Source organism: Gobius niger (assembly GCF_951799975.1).
Source record: "Gobius niger genome assembly, chromosome: 18".
In the NCBI taxonomy this organism is placed as follows: domain Eukaryota; kingdom Metazoa; phylum Chordata; class Actinopteri; order Gobiiformes; family Gobiidae; genus Gobius; species Gobius niger.
This window is the reverse complement of record NC_136869.1, coordinates 11386665-11407995: the sequence shown is the minus strand read 5'-3', so window position 1 is coordinate 11407995 and position 21331 is coordinate 11386665. Positions and strand designations below refer to the sequence as shown.

The window sequence follows — 21331 nt, the reverse complement described above, 5'->3', positions numbered from 1 at the left end:
TTCTACACACTTTCACATGAGCAGCGTCCTACTTATTTTTAAAGGTTGTCTCAAACTTCAGGCACAGCAGATGGGCATTTCACTCACCGTTTCATCCTTATCCTGGTAATGACATAATGTTTAGTTTGAAGACAGTGTTCACTTTTTTGTGTTTGTGTTGGAAAAGTTCAAAAGTGTGTCCAGGAGGTGTTCCGGGAAAACAGAAGCCACTACAGGAATCTTAGGCATCCATCAGAGGCAGTATTTTGAATATGTCATCAATCTTACAAATATGGGTGTGGATAAGCACATATTATTATTATTATTATTTACTAGAATGGCGAAAATAAAGGAAATATCCTTTTGCAGGTATTTGGTAAAAATCTTAAACATATCTATCACTATCTGACACTTGTAAATATGCAGTAGTTTCACTTTCTGGTTTTCAAGCGATCCTACTGTAAGCCCTTCTCACGCCCCCCCCCCTTTCAGTGTGCAGCTGTTTCAATAAAAAAAAGAAAGAAGAGTAACTGTAGTATCGCTCCAGGCATGTTTTTGATCAAGAACAACATTGTAACATGGCAAAAAACAACAACACTATAAGGTCGATTTTGCATAATATCTCCCCTAGGGACTAGATGCAAGTTGGTCATTTTTATACTCACTACTGCCACCTCAGGTCTTGCACGTAACTGCAGTTAAGCTTGTGCATGACGCCACTTAACAGCATTTTGAGTGACAGTGCAGGATTTTAGAGGCAGTTGGGGTGAACAGGTCTGGGCTCATTCTAAACATTAGGACATTGTTGGAACATACATAATTGTAATATTTTTAAACCCCGTATTGTCCATTTAAAAGCTGAACCTTTTTCTTGGGGCCACCCAAGAATCACAGAGACCCCCCCCCCCCCGGTCAAGCAAAAATTGTGAGGACACGTTTGTTTCTTTTAGCAACAAACTAAATGGGCTTTTTCTGGAGATGCCCGTCCTCTCTCTCCTGATTGTCTCGTATAATTTGAGTGGTTTGATCCGTTGCCAAAGTCTGTTTTCACTCAACGCTGCTGATCATCATCACCACATCCTTATTACAGACTCAAACATGCCAGGAGCAACACGCCTCTGTTCTCAATGTGAAAGAATAAGAAATAGGTGATGGCTAACGGCAGATATTGCGTCATATTTTATTTATACACAGAACCATTCGTACGAGGAGCGCCGGCTCATACTTCAAAGGTGGCAGGAATTAGCCGAGCTTTTCGAAGGTCAACAATGTTGCTGTGATGGGGACGATGCTTTAACACCACTTTTATCTTTTAAAAGGACAAAGGAAAAGGAAAGGCGCACTTTGGTCTATTGCTTAAAGATCATCTGGCTTCTGGGAAAACCTGGTCAAAGGCTTTGTTTATATTTATTTTCTCAGTAACTATGAGTTTTAGGCAGGGTACTTATGCAAAGATACAATGGAACAATATCATGCTTAACCCCTGTTTGTGAGCATAACGTTGACCTATTAACTTGCATTTTTATTGACCAAGGGCTATACAAGTCACCATTTCTCCTCATGACGTGAGGTTGTGCAGATTCCACCACAAATAACACAGTGGGTGGTTAATTTTTATAGAAGAAACATGATTTACACTTTTCATCATTAAATCACTTTTACACTTCAGTTGTTCAGCTTCAGGGGCAATGTCACATCAGGTCTATTTTAAAAGCTACAAAAATAACAGGTGGTGCAGGAAAAATGTGAAATGTGAACATTTAAAAAGGCCCATATATTCTCCTGAACGTATTTATCTTTTAGCCAAATTGTCGACCGTTCATGACTTCTGCTTTCGAATTGGATAATTGACTCTGTGCATAACTTCAAAATCATAACAACGGCACCCAAGAAGTGACTTCCTGTTTCGATCCAGCACACCAAAATAAAAGCACCATCTTTTCATTAGTTCAGCAGTTCATTAGTTTAACTCTCTTTCTGCCTAACTATTGACAGACTAAACACTTGGGTGGCATGGTAGCGCAGTGGTTCCGGTCCCGGGTTCAATTCCCACCTGGACGGAGCCTTTCTGGGTGGAGTTTGCATGTTCTCCCCGTGTCTGTGCAGGTACTCCAGTTTTGGTCATGGTGGTCAGACGGACCATTGGCGCAGACATATGCAGTCGTGACAGCGCTTCTGTCAGTTTCCCCCCGGGGAAACTGCAGCTACAAAGCTTAGCTTACAGCCATCGAGTGTGGAGGGAATGTGAAATTCTCTCATGTAAAGCGATTTGTGACCATGTCTGCGAAAGGCGCTATATAAATAAAGATCTTCTTCTTCTTAAAATGTGTTGATTCTTCTTTATTATATTCTTGTAATACTGCAAGTACCTGCTGAACTAATCAATGAGACGAGTTGTGTGCTTTTATTTTGGAGTGCTGGATCGAAACAGGAAGTCACTTCTTGGGCAGCGTTATGAACTGAAGTTATGCACAGAGTCAATTGTCTTAAGAACCCAACATTTTTTAAAGAAACAACACTTTTACGTCAATGTTTTTTTCACTTTTGAACAAACCAACATTATAATTGTAATGAAACCAAAACTTGATTTGGAAACACAGTTTTGTCATGTTTATGGATTATTTACTAAAATTGTTACATAACCTGCCCTTAAGTTGCCTAAAATGAAGAACCAAACTAAAAGTAAATTAAAGTAAGTGATAGCCCAAAGTTGCTCAGCCATCCAGAAGAGCACACGGGCCCTGTAGTGTTTGCGTGAGTTGACCCTTCTTCTGTGTAATCCATGAGTGTATTTGGCTGTTTATCCACAGCACACAGTACATCGGTGGAAAATGTCCAGTGTTTGCGCAGGTCGGCGCTCTCCAAACGACACCAAACGGCACCATTCAAAAACAAACAGACTTGTCGGTTTCCACTTCAAATGCCATTGGTTCAGAAGCGGATAAATGCATGAGTGCCGAGTCGCCTAAGTCAAAGGACTCACAATGAAAAAAAATTAACCATCACATTTTGACTTCCTTGTGTCCTTGTCCCGGGAAAAAAAAAAAGGGAAAAAAGAATATTGTCACTTCTCACTCTTCGTTGCAACAAAGCGGCATTTGACATCAATCATTGTCACAGGCTCTCAATGGGATCCTTCTCTTTACATTTCAAACAGCGCAGGGCTCACAGCTGGAAAATTTGGAGAGTGTCAAGTACTTTAAAGAATGGGGCGAAGGCACAAAGCCACAGTCCCAATGGTTCCTGCACAGTCCCCCTCTCCGCACAATGCGCAGACTTGAATGAGATGTCACCGCTCAATCACTGAGTCTCCTCGGTCTGTTTTTCCACCTCGTGTGATCAAGCTGTGCACTGAAGTGACATCTGTGTGAGCCGTGCAAACAGGTCTCCAACTTTATCCAAAATACTCCAAATAAGCCAAGATGTATGTATTTAATTCATTCATTCAAGTTCAGACCCATATCATGTTCTTAGGATTCCAGTTATATATGTTTGACAGTTTAATCTCATGACTCAAAAATTACTCTGACATGGGTTTAATGTAATTTCCATGAATAGGGAATTTGCCCAGTTTGCCCAGTTCTTCAGTGCTGTTGGGTGAAACATTGCCCAAGGGAAGCATCTTGAGCTAAGGTAAGATAAGACTTTAGGTTTATGGCCAGGAGTACCAAGATGATTAGCCTGTTGTGCATGTTTTGGGTTGATGGGAGAAAACGGAGCAGTTTAACTTTATTCATACCGCGCTTTTCATACACAAGACAACTCAATGCGTCCGAGGACAGAATGATAACTCCACTGAAAGAACACATGATCCAAAAATCAAAGCAGGGACCTTCTTCTAGTGGGGCATAATCACTGTGATCAACATCCACAATGACAACGCAAGTGAAAACATTTATTATTATTTTTTGTCCACTTGGGTGGATGGTAGCCTGGCCATCCGTAAACCCCAATGATCATTTTCCTACATGTTACGCATTACATAAATCATGACCAAACGCTAATGATGTTATACTCACTACTGCCACCTCAGGTATTACGCGTAACTGCAGCTTCTATTTTAAACTCGTGCATGACGGCACTTCGGACCTGAATTAACAACTTTTTGAGTGACAGTGCAGGATTTTAGAGGCAGTTGTGGTGAACAGGTCTGGGCTCATTCTACACATTAGGACATTGCAGGAACACGTAGGAGGAGGAAAATACTTAATTTGAACATTTTCAAACTCTGTATAGTCCCTTTAAAAAGGAGTTCAATGTTCAAATGTGAAGATCCAGACCCGCTGTACGAAATGAGTACGAGGGTATGGTAAGACCAGGCATGTTCGCACTAGCCGCGTTAGCATTAGCGAGTGCGTTGCGATTGGACACTTTAATTAATATGGAACCTTGACTGTGCTACAGAGATGGTGTGGGTGACAGCATGAGCCAATATGATCATTAGCTGTTTACATTAGTGGCTGATATTGCCAGGCTCAGTGACTTACCTGCTAACCAACAGGCTTTTGGAATTGTTCCTCAGGCTCGAGGTCAACGTTTCTCTTTTCCGCCGTTTTTCACTTCTACTTAAAGATGCTTTTAGACTGTGATCTACCCAGTTCTGTAAATATTTCTATGTTGCGCCTCAACATTGACTAAGCACATAGTATTTCGGAAGTGAGGAATTGAGTGCACAATCTCTGACTGTAAATTGCTGTAATAGTTTTTGAGCAAATAAGCTGAAATATCGATGTCAGTACATTTATCTCAAACTTTGCCAGAACGTCAAGCTTTTTGTCCACAGATGGTTCCACACTGTGTTGATGCTATAAAATAGAGTAGATGATTGCGCTCTATGGTTTTTGCTTGGGCTTGGATTCACCTTCAAAACATTAGCCGATAAAGACCCTATTGAGCCATGTAGAAAACTAAAGCGCCTCATCTGCAGCCACATGCGCTTACAGTACTTGGCAACATCATCATGCAAACTCTCCTGTGTCCCAGTCTCTGAAGAAATCTGTGGCTTTCTGAAAAATGGTGCCGCGAAAGTGTTCATTACTCAGCCAAGCGTTGAGATTACCCCAGCCAATGGTTGAGAGAGAGAGAGAGAGAGAGGGAGGGGGATTGCTACATAACTTTGTCTCACTTTTATAAAGAAGCGACGGAGTAAGGAGCTTTTGCGTCCATTAATTGATCTGCTGTACATCTCGTGTGTGTGTGTGTGTGTGGGGGGGGGGGGACCAGGAGGTTGGAAAAGCTTGTCCGTCTCAGCCCAGCGCCCTCCGAAAGGAAAAAAGAAACTGAGATCAATAAACGCTGTGTGCTGATCGATGAGCGCATTGATCATCGCACAAACAAACATCACGAACCATAGCGGGAATAAAGGAGCGCGGAGCGAGGTCAATATCTCTCAACCTGGGCTAATGTAGGGGCTGCTCAGGCACGTTTTCAACTCACTCAGGATGCACCAAGAACTGTACCCTTCATCATGGCGATTTCGAGAGTAAGTCAGTTGTAGAATATCGTTATTTTTTCGTCACATCATATCGCAGCCATATCATTATGACGCAAGAGTCTATTCATCGATACTCACAATTTGTCAAAAAAAAATTATTGGCAAATAAAGGAGGACCATTTAGACGGAAAATATTGATGTGATGTCAAACCATTCAGAGACGTGTCGGTGTGTTCCTCTTCCTAATAGATGCTCAATGACATGCTAGTAGTTCGCTTCAAACAGTAATTACAGATGTTGGCCTCGTATTGTGTTTCCCCTGAGACCCAAAGCGAGGCTTATTTATCTTTACGGCACAATTCAAAGCCTAATTCAAAGCGCTTTCGAAGAAGAAGGACGATGGAAGTATCCGTCTAATCATCCCCCAGACGTTTCATTCATCTCCTGTAAGTCTTGGACTGGTTTTCTGTTCATTAGTTCATTCTATGTACATGAATGTCTTTATGAACCATCGAGGGAATTGCAATTTGATCAAATCAGCTAATTGTCCAAAAGAAGATTCTGCTCTGAACAATTTCCTGTGTAGCACCCGTTATAGGCGAGGCGGCAAAATAACATTCTCAAGCCTTCAAGATCACTTCTCATAGTGTAGTCTTCACAACACCTAGCAGCAAAATGTATTGTGAAAGGTCTAATGTTTGATAATGTCAAACGACCAATCAAATCCATATGTAGCTTTCACTCAAAAGATCTGTTTTTGCTGGGACCAGGACATCAGCTCATCTCCATGGAGATCATTCGGGTGCTTTGCATTGACAATAGGTAGCAAAACGTGAGGTTTTAACATTGCGTCCTTCCAGGTAATGGAAGTACGCAATAATAATCTCTTTCAAAGATTATCATAAGTATAAAGCATTGCTGGTATGATTATTTCTCAGGGCTTTTACATCAGTAAAGGTTTTTTCGTAGAACATCTAGAAACATATACCCTGGAATTGTTTGCAGTGTGCTTTTAAAATCCTGAAACTCCTCTTCCATATGAGCTGGCAACCTAATTTCCATCAAGCCTGAAGAAATGCTGACAGCTACCTACTCCCCAGGGCCTCACGATGGCCTGTAAGTGGCACCGAGAGTGATTTTACGAGGCTTCCAGCTAATTACAGCCATGATCTAAGGAAATGTGACTTGGACGTCTTTTCCAAGTCAATGAATCCCATATGATACACCGCACACTGCTTTTGGTTTAGGGCTAAAACTGTTTCATAATTCCCATAGGTGTTTTATAAACACTGTTCATTTTGAGATGATCCATTGGTAGTTTTAGCCTCGAGGCTTTCGGGTGATGCTTTGTGGTTCGGGTCAGCCGACAGATGCTGGAGGTGAGGTATCTGGGATGAAGAGCTCTCCCCTAACGCCACAAACTCTATTTTAATTCTCCACGCAGCACGGCGCATTGACACCTGGGCTCAACGCACACACTGAATTAAGGCCATGCAGGAGACCTTGACAAACAAGTGACTTTGACTGGATTTATCACAGACATCCCAAGAGGGCGGCAAGCTCTGCAAAGCACCATAGCTGAAAATAAAGGCTCCATAAGAACATGCAACGGTTAAGTTGTAGTTTGGAAAATGCGTCAGTTACAGAAAATGAAGCTTTGTTGAAATGATTTCTATTTCTTAATGGGCCTGTGTCATGCAATATTGACTTTTACCATGTTGTTATGTTATATCATCGTTAACAGACCTGTGTGAACTAACAAATGACTTAGTTATAATTTTATCAAATCAAAGTTGAAATCAAGGGTAATAAAAACAATCTTATTCAAAAGTTTTTTTGCATGGATTAATTTAAATGTACCAAAGTGTGCCTAAGTTTGATATGTTTTTCCTTTCCTTTCAAAGTGTGAAAGACTTGAATATGGTTTTATTTCAAAAGCAACTGTGACCTTGGTTTAAAGCCTTAGAAATATATTTTGACTTGTCCTTTTGATGGGACTAATTGTAATGTTGATGATTGTGTAAGCATTATCTGTACTGGTCTGTGTCAGTGTTGAGGACGTTTAGTCAGAGAAAGGTCTTTTGGTATTGAGGAATTACTGCTAAAACCATGGTTTTCCCCTTTCCGCCATTATTAAAAACGTTGCATTGCATATGAACACTAACATTCAGTCAATATTATGTACAATGAACTGCGTAAAAATGTGCAGTAACAGTGTCATGCGCTCATGAGGAGGGAAGCTCCAATATTTCAGGTTATAGATGAACTGTCTGTTCTTTGACAAGACCTACTATATAAACTTTGAACACAGCCTCTCTCAGAGGCATCAATACTTGTAAATATTTAATTCAGTGCCTCCGACAATGCATGACACGGACACAAATCTTTAGCAGATTGGATTCAGGACAGATTGCACAGAAATACCACAAAGATCACATCTACATTTGTTTACAGTATTGTCTATATTGTTTCCCACAGTTGTTTATCAGGGAGACGACAGCGGAGACTCGATATGTGCCAGGGCTGACTGACTGAAGGACAACTTAATCCACCAGGCTGTCGAAAAGCCGAATCCACCCCTTCTCTCTCTCTGCTGCTCCCTATTGAGAACATATGCTTTTTTAATAGAACTGACCATAAAGCCAAATGAACTGAGCTAACCTTGAATCAAAAATGTGTGTTATATTAAGTTTTTATTTAAACCTATTATTATTCCAATAAAGTGAATGAAACCATGCCACTCACCTGCAGCAAAACACAGTGACACGCAGGTTATTTTTAAACTTTTATTCACTTAAATTCTCAAGTGTTAAAGCAAGAACAAAACATTTATAATGTCCTTTGGTGGGATTTTATTACACTTTATTAATACTGTATGTAAACTGATATTCTTTGATGCCAGCACGTTGCCAATACAAAGGATAACCAATTGCACAACGAAAAGTCAAATCGACAGAAACAAATCAGGGGAGAAATGCGTCGGAAAAAAAATAAAAAGATCAAATCTTGGGACGTCTTGATCAGTCACAGTTAGGCAAAGATACAAAAGGACTACATGACGTGTTTTGTTTAAGAACTTGCAAATACAATGAAGATTTCCTATGCAATTCTCATCGGCTCAAAACTACCATCAGGTCATGATTGCAGACTCTTGTCGAGACGGATCTATGACAGGAAAAAAACAAAAAAAAAACGATTTTGCCAACTTAGTTTTTCCGAAGAGGAGAAAAGGTGGGCTTCTTACAATTGTGCATCATCACTAACACGTGACAAAGTAATCTTTCAACCAACAAGGGTTCACAAAATCACAGGTCGGTGGCAGCATGGCGGGACAGTCGAGGAGGAGCGAGGAGACAGGCTTAAGAACAGAAGCTGATGAAAGATAGAAACGAGATGGATGTTGAAGCTTCTCAGAATGGCAGTCCGGTACTTTCCCTTCGATCCACAATGCACTGACAGCAAAGAATGCCTTCCGTGTGTGTGTGTGTATAGCTCCTCTTTTTGCTTGTTTGTTTTTCGGCGGTTTCGCTTCTGCTTTTGTGCAGCGTTCAGCCGGGACACGTTTTGAAACCGCTTTCAAGATTTCAAGTCCAGCCAACGTCAGAGCAACTCACAGAGAGAGAGAGAGAGAGAGAGAGAAAGGCGTCCCGAGGGAGGGGCAGACGGGCGCGGGCCACCTTCGAGGAGGAGGAGGAGAAGAAGAAGAAAAGGAGCTGATTGCCGATTGGTAGCAGCTGTCGTTGCCGTGGCGATAGGAGGAGAGGACGGTGAGGAAGTCTGTCATCTTGGGTTTGTCCCGTCTGGAAAGGAGCTCAAGTACCTGGTATGGCTTTGTGGGGAAGGGAGGGATGTCGTTCTTTCCGTTGTCTGCACCTTGCTTGTTTTATCTCTTTTTTTTTTTTTAAATAACATCTGGCATTTTTTTATTTATTTTTTTGTCGTTTTTTCTTTTTCTCATATATATTCTTAAAGTTAAATAAAAAGTTTTTGCACTCTGGCACATTCCCGGTATCGCGAGTGTCCACTGGGGGCAGCGAAGCTCAATCAAGTCCCGAAAAAAGCTCATGATTGTTCTTGTCGTAAATGGGTTCTCTTTTTTTTTTGTTGGGGGGGTTATTTGGAAGAGGATGAGCGGGTGGGTTGGCGGGAGGATCGCTGGGCGGGTGGGTGTCTTTAGACCGGCCAGCAGGGGGCATCTCTCAAGAGCAGCAGCAGGACGAGGAAGAGGTGGAGGAGGAGGGGGAGCGGGGTTTTGGGGGAGAGGGCCGGCGTCAGGGAGGCCTGTCCCGAGTTGGCGCCCAGGCAGCCCCCCAGTTCGTTCTCGCAGCGCGCTTTCTCGCACAGGATCCCGGTGAAGGCGGCGGGACAGTTGCACCGGACGTTGTTGACGCACACTCCGCCGTTCTGACAGCGCAGCAGCTCGTTGTCACACACTCGGGCTGGGGAGACAAGCGAACACAAGTCAGACTCACACATATTGGATTTTACTTTAAAACTATTAAGCAACTTATACATTTTTTGGTTGGAGGTTGTATCATGACAACGCCAAAAGCTTCAAGTAAATGGTTATGAATGCAATCCCTGTTATTGCAATCGATTTAACGTTTAAAGTCGAAGCAATTTTAACATCGCACTAGACTACATTTAAAACTATCCAAGTGTCTACATTTAAATAACAGCATTTCCTGCAAACATCATCTTATTCCCTTTAAAACCCCGGCTGAGGAGCCCATTTCCCCGTCACTTGTTCCCACACAAACATCCGGAAGTCTGTGAGGCCTTCCCCCCAAAACAGCAGTGACTTTCCACAAGCTGCACGTCAGGTGAAAATTGGCGTATATATTTAGAGCCGGGGACGCCGAGGCCACACTATTCCCAGCGGAGGCAAGCTGTCAAGCAAGCTGCAGGCAAACAAAGGCACCATACACAAACTAATAAACCAACACGGACGGATAAACAGTGATGAACATTGGGGCTACTCCTGCCCGATTCCCATGCTTTATGGAGCCCACAGCACAATTACGAGCAAATAAAAGGCGGCTTTCCAGTAATCGCTGGCAGATAGGGATTTAGCAATAGTGAGGTGAGGTGAGGCCATTGCGGTCGGCATTTGACCCATAATTCAGTGCCATTGGGGCAAGACGAGAGCAATGTGTGACCAAATAGTGAATAAGAAAAGGCTTCAGTAGATGTAGTAGTATAGCGATGGTGAGTCAGTATCTTCATGGCAGTCACTGAAAATGTATTCAAGTGTCATGTACTCAGAAGAAGAGCAGGATAGAGGAGAGAGGAGGGATGTGACGGTGAGTGTGTCTCTGTCAGTCAGAGACACAGGTCATGACTCAGGGCAGAGGGACATGTTCAGCCTTTAACACACCGTCAAACACCTATTCTCTTTTCTCACTTACAATTTTATGATTCTGTGTTCTGGTCTCTGTTTATAATTACATCCAAAAAGCTTTGTCAGCTCATTTAATTTCTGGTTGCAGAATAGACATTCATGCTCCTCCAGAGGCGTGGAGTTAGACTTGTCCAAATCGGCTCTCAAATGGTTAAATGCCCTACCTTTTTCGGAAAAGGAACGTGAAGTAATTATCTTTTAGCATTTACATTTTGAGAGATCTTTGGAATTATCTGCACTTTGAACTGGACATAGTTCTATTCTACAAATGACCACAATAATTTTGTGTTTTTGATATAAAGTTGAGCCTGTCTGTCCGTCAGACAGGCAGCACGGAGCGCCGCACAGCTGGTTCACTCAGCTTCAAAGAACAGTTCGAGCTGTAGCCGCCCCCCTTGCGCTCTGCAGGTCATTTGGGCCAATTAAACTAAGTAATTCTCCACATGGGGCTTCTATATTGATTCTGGATGAAATAGGGTTCATGAAGTTGCAGAAAAAGGCCAAGAAAGATTACGCTCTATGTCAAATAAGTGCCTTTGTTTTTCTTTCAATGTGCTTGGGCTATAATGGTTTCTGTCTGTTGTGTCAGAACAGTAAAATATAGTGTTCTACGATATTGAAATATATTTCATATTGAAGGAGCTCTATGTAGTAGATGTATCATGTTTGCAGGCATCTATGGCCTTTTACAAGCGAATCACGAATCTGGAGAGAGAGACGCTAATAAGGAGGGGGGTCTAATGTTGTAAACATTACCAGGGTTCCTCTGTTGCTGAATCCTATGATGTTTATAAACTCATCTCTGCAGAGAATTAGGATGTTAGGAATGCGTTAGGACCGTTATGAATTTGTAAAATTAACATTTGTACCACAGTAAACAACAAGTGGGAAAAATTTGATCAATAGAGACGGCATTGAGTCTCAAGGGGGCGAGGCCTAGCTGAGAGGGAAGATAAACTCTCATGGGAACAAGATTTTCCCTCTTTTTAGCCATTTTCTGGTGGACAATAAACATATTCATTACACACAAGTAAAGTCAAGCCAAAATCAGGTCCATATGGATGTGTTTTTTACAGCAAACTGTTCAATAGAAGCGAAAAGCGGCACTTGTTGCTAACATTAGCATGAAGCTAATGTATTATCAATTTTGTAAGTATTTATGGGCTGTTGAACCAATCAGCGCCTCTCCATGTCTGTGTATCTTTATTTAGTAGAAACATATTGAACAAATGCTATAATTTAGCATTAGTGGTGGAGAAATGGGAGAAAGTTCTTTGCTTTTCCCATGGCTGCTTTGAACATTACCATTGATACAAATGGCATTGTGCCATACAAGGGGGCGTGGCCTAGGCGAGGGGGTAGAAAACCTCTCACAATTTTTCAACAATTTTTAGACTATTAAACTAATAGCATATTTAACAAACACCATTAAAGTCAAGCCAAAATTGGGTCCACATGGATCTTTTTTCACAGCACATTGTTCAGTAGAAGCAAAAAACAGCACTTGTTAGCTAACGTAGCATGAAGCTAATGTTAGCTTCCTGGTAGCATTGTCCTTTTAAGTATTTAACATGACCATATATGGGCAATTTCAAGGATAATCTGTATATATAATTTGCAAGGAATTGGCATTTAGTGCAGTAATGATTTAAAATATTTTGTAATATTATAATATTAACAATACAATATTTTTCGGTGCTGCTTGACTTCTGAAACTGAAGTCTAGCAGTTTTCAACGTTGTGGGATTCTGACAGCGGAGACGCATCTCTTAGGTTAACAGTCAGCCATGACCAGCTCTGCACATCTCCACATCATCTCGGAGCATGCCTATTTCTGATCTTTGTTAGTTTGTAATCATGCACATAACAACGCATAAGCATAACAATTAGTGGAGCAGCTGTGAGAGTGTGATGAAAGCGCGAACAGGCTCAAAGTTGCGCGAGAATCTCCACACCTTCCGTCTCCTCCTCCAGATGTAAACAGAGGCACTAAATGACGAGATCTGCGCCGTTTGCTTTTGATATGAGAGATAATATTTGGAGAGCTAGGTGTGCCTGTCTGGGACCGTCATGTGTTTGATGAGAGATTTGAGTTTTTAATTGCCTTCTCCAGTCTGCATGCACAAAGAGGCGCGTCCGTGTGCAAAAATACACGGCAGGCGCGAGAGACGGGAGCGAAGCCGCAAGGTCACAAAAGTTTTCAGACACTTTCAGCTGCGAGGAGCGCCGCGGTGGAGGAGACACGGAGGGCTGTGACTGTCAGAAATAGATGACAAGCATTTCATCAAACCACAAATGGGCGTGGAAAGGTTTGGTACGTTTTGGTGTCATTAACATGGCCACGCACAGAACTGCTCGGGTCCATCATGACTCCACTGCTGATCCGCTTTTGCACGTGTTACTCCTTTTGCACAACTTAAACTCTTGGTAAATGACCCCATTTGACATTTACAGTCCTACTGGTTTAACCTTCCTCAGTTAGTCATCTATGTGAATATATTTGAAACATGAAGGCCTGGAGCTCTGACATGTACAGGTATTTATCTACTGAATATTAATAATAAAAATCTCACACTATAAAACTTAATACTGCTTTTTAATTAAAACAATTAAAAATGAAATAAATTGAAAATATTCCTCATATTAGTAAATAATGGCCATTGTTGAACAAAACTACAAGTCAGGACATAAGAGATATATCTAAATATCTTGAAATAAATGTAATCCACTTATAGGTTTCCAAAAGGTTCCTCTCTGTATATTGAAATGTTTTTGTGTGAGCCTCAAGCCATGTACATATTTTGTAATTTGCTTATTCTACTCTTGATTTGCCTGCCCTTATAATTTTATAATTATTGTTGATCTGTGTTTCATGTTACACCATTCCACCAAAATTTCTAGTTTGTGAACCCAATGGCAATATAAATGTCTAGTTTTGACAATGGTGTGTGTAGCTATCTACTATAATATACACAATGTAGCAACAAGTTCATAACCTGACATTTCTTTTGTTATGTTGAAGAATGTACATAATAGTTACCTCTGCAATAGACTCACGGATATAGACCTGATATTCTTGCCTAAATGGGATTTATGCTTTTCTCTTTCAATGTAAAGAGATTTTTGCAGTCTCTTGCTTACAGTCAGTAAGGAACTTGTTCTTCAAACAATGAGCTGCAGCGAGTCTTACACCTCAGCTGCTCTTTTAACTTGTTGTTTTTTATAACTTCTCAGGAACACTACCTTGGGGCACTCCTTACAGGCATCCAGGCGAACGTGCTAAAATATGCCATTTGCAGTAAAAGTATTAGAACCTGAGAACTGATGCGTCTTCACACGCACACACCTCAATCACAACTGATATAAACACCCATATAATCTTGTGTTGCGGCCCTTTGTTACACCACAGGCCTGTGTGCGCCGGCTCAGTTTGGGGCAGCGCGGGGAGAACGCTGCATATTTTTAGTAAGAAATCGAGGATAAACAAACCATCTGGGGAAAATAACTGCTCACTTGACACTGTATTTTAATTATGATGCTTGTAAACATTTATCTGCCGTCTAAGTTGGTAATTAAGACAGCGAAGGCACTATTTTTAGCACAAAATGTTGAGTTGCAATAACACAACTGCCCGAAAATTAGCTCTATTTTATAATTGACTGCAGAGCTTCACTTTCAATTTGATACCATTTTAAAAGAAAGCTGTAAGATTTATGCCAAAAGTTTAAGCTCAACAATCCCCTAAACCTGCTTCGGTTTTGGAAGTAAGTTATGACTTTATGAAAAAAGATGTGTTAACTTGTGAGAATAAAACTAATGATTTTCCTTATCTATTCATAACTGTAACAGAGAACGCACCCATTAATAAACATGTCTAACAACATAGACTTATGCATAGATGTATCTTTTTTTTTTATTAAAAAGATATAAGCCTGTGGAATTCTCACCCATAATTGTATTGCATGATCCTAAATACCACAAGCCTTTACATTAAACTCTTGAGTGGGATGTTTCCTGGCAGAACCACAGTGAGCTTTGTGCTTGGTGGAACTGTTGAGCTCCTTAGTGAAATACATTTCGCACAAGAGACAACTCCATTATTTCTTGCAAAAAATAGCACCATTGTCGGACTTTCGTCCAGGTGGCACGAGATTGGTCCGAACAAACAATGAAAAATTGGTGACATTTGAAAGTAGGAAAACATCACACACAGTGCATGCTTTGTGCTATAGCCAGGGGAAATCCAAATATATAAAAGAGCGGACAACAAATAATAAACGAGCTAGGCGACAGAATAATCCGCGTTTCCTCTTATCAAAATGTTGGAGTTGGATGACATTGTGGTGTTGTGGACTGGCGTGGAGCGAGGGCTTTTCAAACACGCCACAGGAGCGCGGCACCGGTCAATATTGGCTCAGCTGTTGTGTCGGTGGCGGCTGGATGACAGTCACCGAGCTGCATGCATCCTGCCATGCCATTGAGTTTATGTCTGTGTAAGTCCTATAGGGCACAAGCTCTGACATTACATTGTTAACAAGGCCACGGCAGAAAGCAGCGAGACAGAGCTGGTTTGGTGTAGGCTCAGGCAACTGAGGTCATAGCTGTTATTGCAGTGGCATTTTCATTTGCAGAGGGAAATACAGAAAAGAGAGAAATGAGTCGTGGAAATCTGTGTTGGAGTAATACACACATTTGGATGATTAAAACTCATTTGTTTGACTCAAATGAGCTTATTGTGATGTAGTAATCATGTAAAAATAATCATTACTCATTAAACCCTAAGGCATAACTATAAAGCATTTACAAATACAAGGTAATCATGAACTAATAAATAACTAATACTACTAAATATGAATAAATGCGTGAGGAGAGAAACTTCAAAAGTAAAAAAGTTTCCTCCCACTCCCTTCCTGATTGGAACTGGAAGTCCCTCCTTGTTCCCTGTGCACGGAAAAGCTTTTCTCATTGGTCCACGTGTAAACCTACAAGACTCTTTTGTTGCTGAGATCAGCAAAGAGACTTTAGATGAAATATTATTATCACATGGTACTTACTTTACATCAAAATGCAGGCTCAGAAGGTCAATTCTATTAAGGACCAGTGGTGGTACCCATACCATAGTTGGGAAACACATTTTAAAAAACGATAACAAAGGATAACTTGTGGTTAAATGTGGAGAAATATGGCTCTTCCAAAGTATCATTTGTAATATTTAGTGTCTGTGGTCTTATTCTGAAGTGAAATAATATGTTAATCAATGTTTAAAACAAATTCCTGCATAATAAACAGATTTCTAAAACACATTTTAAAACATCTACCAAAAAAGCACCTTAACAGGCCTATACCTGGTTTTGAGTTTTCCTGAACAAGCATTTTAAATCAGAAAAAAAATCAGAATCTTATGCAGTATTGCGCAACACATAAAAAAAAAAAAAAAAAAAAAAAAAGCGGATAGGAGAGCAGAGTCTGTAGCTGCTAAGGAGAAGGCGAAAGTGGTTCTACTTACATTTGCAGCCATTGTCCCACAAATATCCGGGCAGACACTCCTGACACTTGTGCCCTGTAGTGCCCTCCTTACAAATACATAATCCTGTGCCATTACAGCGATTACTGACTGAGCCATACGGGTTACAATTACAATCTGGAAGAACAGAGGACAGACACAGGCTTCCATTTTCACAGCCATACAGTCATCTGCTAAACACTTTAGAGCTAAGTCAGAATGCGGCCATTTCAACTGTGATGGAGACAGAATGAGAAGTTATGACTGAATATCGATGACTTTTTCAAATTAGCAGATTTGTAAAGAGCAACAATAACATTTACATTTTGGCTAAACAGCATGCAATGAGCAATTAAGCAAAGCATTACCAGTAGCTTGGTATTTTAGATGGTCTTTAAGGCCTACATCTGCACATGCTCTATCTGAAACTGGACTGACTCTGACAGAGGTGAGAAAGAGAAGAGCTGGTGACATAAGTGGAATGAGAAGAGATCAGATGGAAAAACTGAGGCAAAGAAGTTTATGAAACATTGAAATGGGCATCATCGTAGAACATTTTAGGCCTGACTAAATGGAAAGTCATTTGATCAAACCTGTTTCCTGTTAGTGGGGCTCAACAACATGTGGTACTTGTGAAGGTTACGTGATTGAATTAATATGAACTTCTTAAACATGGCTGCCGACAAAGGAAATGCTAAACCTATCACAAGATCAACTTACAGAACTGAACATACAGACTGAGCCGATAGAGAAGATTGTTATTGTTAACTTTATCAGCGCTGCATAGACTGTTGGTTTGTATCAAATAAACAGGAATCTTAAAACAGGTGGATATAGAATTGTAAATTCCAATTTGGACCTTTGTGACTTAAAAAAAAAAAGCAGACCTGGATATTGTAGATTAAATGACAATTTGGCAGATTGCTGTGACTGTGCAATGTCATGTAATACCCTCACGATTCGATACATGGCTTACAATAACGATAATCTCACGATACGCCGATACTGCGATAATCAATATATTCATCGATATACAAAAACAACCTCCGATACGATCACGTAAAAAGAAATGCCACTTTTAACCTATATACCCATACTACATTTTATTCATTATTTACATTTCTTTTCATGCGCTTTGTACCCCTTTTTCTGTGTGTATAAATGATCCCTGACTCACACACGGAAAATGGATCAGTGACCCAAATCGACCCCAAATGAATCTTATTTATAATTATAAAACTATCATTAAAAGTAATGTATTTGTGTGAGTGTTTGGTCCAAGTGCTTAAGATTGCAGTGCTGCCCTCTACTGTTCAGACTGAATTCTTGATCATTAATTGGCCTCCATTGACTGTGAAAACACTGGAGCACTGCTACCTCATTAATATGCATGACGTCGATATCGATATCGGAATAAAAAGTATCGTATCGTCCCGCAAAATATCGTGATCGATATATTGTCACCCTCCTATCATGGAGCTTTAGTCACCAACACGGACCTGAAGGAATGGCGACGGAACATCGGATTTTTTGAGTCAGGAAGGTCCAGCTGTTTCAACTAATTGGTCTCCATAAAAAAACACCCCCCTAAGGATTTCCTCAGAATTCTAAGAACTACAAACACTTTTTCCTCAACATCTGCGCCATCCACCAGAATCAAGGCGCAATTCTTCCGCTTATACTGTGTCCGGAACAACTGGCATTCTGCTGCACTTTTCCTGACGCCCCACGGTCAAGGTCACCGCCTGAATATGTAAATGTTCACACCAGCACGGTTCTCCACTTCATGATGAATGTTGACCTCCCCGCTCACCTTTCTCCCGAGAGCTACTTTTAGGAAATAAGTAGAGAGCACAGAGATTTACTTCTGCTTTGGGGACACTTTTATATTTGTATTTAGTTTCCTCCCCGATACTTCCCTATGTTTTCCTAACAGTGTGCGGATCGTGTTCAGTGTATTGCATCTGTAGATATGACTAATCAAGCTTGTGTAGAAATGGAGTAAGCCCTTGGGAGCCTCACGGGAAAGGGCTGCGAGCGACTAGGTGTTTTAATCATTTAAAGGCATGAGCTAAATTTAAAACAATGGGGGGAAACTGAAAAAAAAAAAAACGTAGAATTGTCCTGGTGCCGTACAGTACACTCTGCGCAGTAACCCTTCACAAGCACCACATGTAAAACCCTCGCCTCAGCCACAGCCTCTCTGTACACTGAACAAGAGTCTCCTCATTAGTTAAACCTGTCCGGCCTGACCTTCGCTTCTCCTCTGCACGCTCAGACTGACACCGCTTTTGACAGCCTTCCACCCGCCACATTGCCCCCCGCTCCGGTTCACGTGTCCTCGCCCCGGTGCCACCCAGGGGTCAGGAGTGAGGACAGAGAGGGGGAGCGGTGTCCAGTCGTAACACGTATGTATGCATGTGTGTTTGTGTGATGTGTGTGTGTGTGTGTGTGTGTGTGTGTGTGGAGGGGGGGGAAGCGTCCGCGGGGAAGGGGGGAGGTAACGCCTGGGTGAGCCTTAACGCCACATGACGGGTTTCAGCTGCTGCTCCCGGGGCCACTTCACGGATATGACGGTGACACCTCCCGACTAGCGACATTTCCCTCAAAGCTCTTGTTGCCTGTCACGGCGGCCCCAGCGGACTTCAACCGAATGCACCTGGCGCCGCGCTGAGGACACACTCTTCACATGCCAGCGACGCAATCCGGCGGGGGGGGAGCGGACGAATGCCTCGGGAACTTTGTGCACAGTTTCCACATGTTTTATGCACCACCAAAAAAAAAAAAAAAAAAGGCTGACGGAAAGAAGGATGAATGGCTCTTTAAAGGTCACGGGCAAAGTAGCAGAAAAGGCCCAGGACTGGGAGAAAAAAAAACAAAAAAACAACTTCTGACTTTTTACTTCACACGGCAACCTTCGCTATTCAGAAGCAATTAGCAGCGTTTTGAATATAGCGAGCTGAGGCGACGAGCGTTATTCGAAGTCAGGCGTCTGAAGGCATTTTCGCCCTTTTTTTTTTGCAAGTCTGAAATAGCTTGGATTGAAAGGGAGTTATGAACGAGGCTCCGAATCAAATCCCGGAGATTTGATTGGGTCACGTCAAAAAGGGGCGCGGCGTTGACGTGTAATGGAGCACGCAGACATAGAGGACAGTTGGTTTGGGCTGACAACTTCCCCATGTGCTGTGGACAATGGTGAGGAGAACGAGCACTCCTGACTTGGATGTTCAGATGTTGGGTGTGCATAACCTGAAGAAAACACTAGGAAGGCGAACGTGCAAATAGAAGACGCTATCTAACATTCCTCCACTATTTGTAAAAAAAAAAAAGAAAGCTATAGTTGTTTACTTTTGTGATAGAGACTAAAATCACGGCAGTTGAAAATCAAAAGTTAATCAAAAGGATATTTCAGGATTTTTGACATAGGGCATCATTTACTAGTTATCCAGAGTGTTGTTGATTTCTGGAGATTTATTTTAATTCTTTATTCATGCAGTCCTTATATTTGAAGAGTTTAGTGGTGCTAGGCTAGTGCTAGGCTAGTGCATGTCTATGGTAACTAGTAGCCTGCATTAAAAACCTCTTCAAAATCATGGGGTCGTCCTCCAAACGTTGCCATATCTAATTTGTAGAAAGCTCCTTTGTGAATTCCACGTGTAGTAATGACGGCCGCAGGTGAACAAACTACTGTAGATCTGGTAACCTAGCAGATCACTCCGCCGCTAAATAGCTTACAACTAGGAAGCTGATGTTGCTCAAATATAAGTTATTAAATATATGCTCAGTCAACACAGACATTTATATCAGTAGTCTGGTGTTAAAAGTGATTTGCTTGGGTCAGACTGTTTTCAATGCAGGCTACTAGTTACCATAGACATGCACTAGCCTAGCACTAGCCAAGCACCACTAAACTCTTCAAATATAAGGACTGCATGAATTAAAAAAAAAAAAAAAATATATATATATATATATATATCTCCAGAAATTAACAACACTCTGGATAACTAGAAAATGAGGCCCTATGTCAAGTATCCTTTTAAGTCTATGCTGCACTGTCTGATTGTGAATTCTTCCTATGATTTCAAAACACACAAGCAGACATATTTCTGAGTACATGAAAGTGATTTGCTATGCGATGTTCCTGTTACTGCTCAGAGTATTGCGTTAGCTTGACACAGGTTTGGACAGTGCTATTTGTCACACAAGTGTCGCGCAACACTACTTAGGAAAACTGCAAGATCTAAGCCGCCTAAGCTAGAAACTACTGCTTTCATTGATAAAAAACAAACAAAACTAATAGTCATTCTAGCCCTGTCGCATTAATCTTAGATGATGATGTGTAGTTTATGAATGATGTGGTAAAAAGCTGAAATAATACAAATGAATATATGTGGTACTTATAAACAAAAAGGAAAAAAAAATCCAAAACAGTTATAAGGTAGGACATTAAAGTAGATGAGCTTGTGTCCAGATGAGTGTTGACAGAGCAGTGACAGTGAAAGGGGGCGGGTTCAGGGGACTGACCTATGCACACATTTTCATCGTCCAGCTCGGCAGAGGCATTGCGGTAGTAGCCCAGCTTGCATAGCTGGCAGTGCTGCCCCCTAGTGTTGTGCTTACAGCTGACGCAAATGACGGTGTTTAGCAGCTCGATGTAGCTGCATCGGTTGGAGTGGCCGAAGCATTCGCAGTCTTGCAGGTATAGTTAGGGTCAGAGGTAGAGAAAGATAGAGAGAGAGAGAGAAAGATGGAGGAAAAAATAGAGAAAGAGACGCGATAGAAGCGTGGAGGTTACTGCGAGTGCTGCGGCGGAGGGTTAGCGGAGTCAGAGCGAGGCGCCAGGGCATGCCATGAGACAATGGATTCGCAGATGACAGGAAGAGTTTAGTATGGTTAGTCTGGCACGAGGGGGGGGGTTAGAACACATTACACAGAAGCACATTAGTAGGTTCGATCACTACAGGCACAGCACAACCACAAGAGGCGGGGAAGAGTCCGAGAGGATGGCGCTGAC

General features: G+C 41.6%; 2 protein-coding genes across 7 annotated transcripts in view; one reads left to right on the top strand and one right to left on the bottom strand.

Moving 5' to 3' along the window:
• The window catches only part of nrros (negative regulator of reactive oxygen species), a 326601-nt gene that overhangs the window by 159884 nt on the left and 145386 nt on the right, over positions 1-21331 (top strand). The gene's annotated exons all lie outside the window — the stretch shown is intronic.
• Positions 8573-21331, bottom strand: part of ntng1a (netrin g1a) — a 124764-nt gene continuing 112005 nt past the window's right edge. For 3 of the 6 annotated variants that reach the window (XM_079576030.1, XM_079576025.1, XM_079576026.1), the window contains 3 exons: positions 20842-21009; positions 16321-16455; positions 8573-9852 (listed from right to left, as the gene is read on the bottom strand). In XM_079576030.1, the coding sequence (XP_079432156.1) occupies positions 9587-9852; positions 16321-16455; positions 20842-21009 (569 nt within the window). In that variant the 3' untranslated portion in view covers positions 8573-9586. The remainder of the gene's footprint in view (positions 9853-16320; positions 16456-20841; positions 21010-21331) is intronic. The other 3 variants (XM_079576028.1, XM_079576029.1, XM_079576027.1) reach the window with 2 other exon arrangements.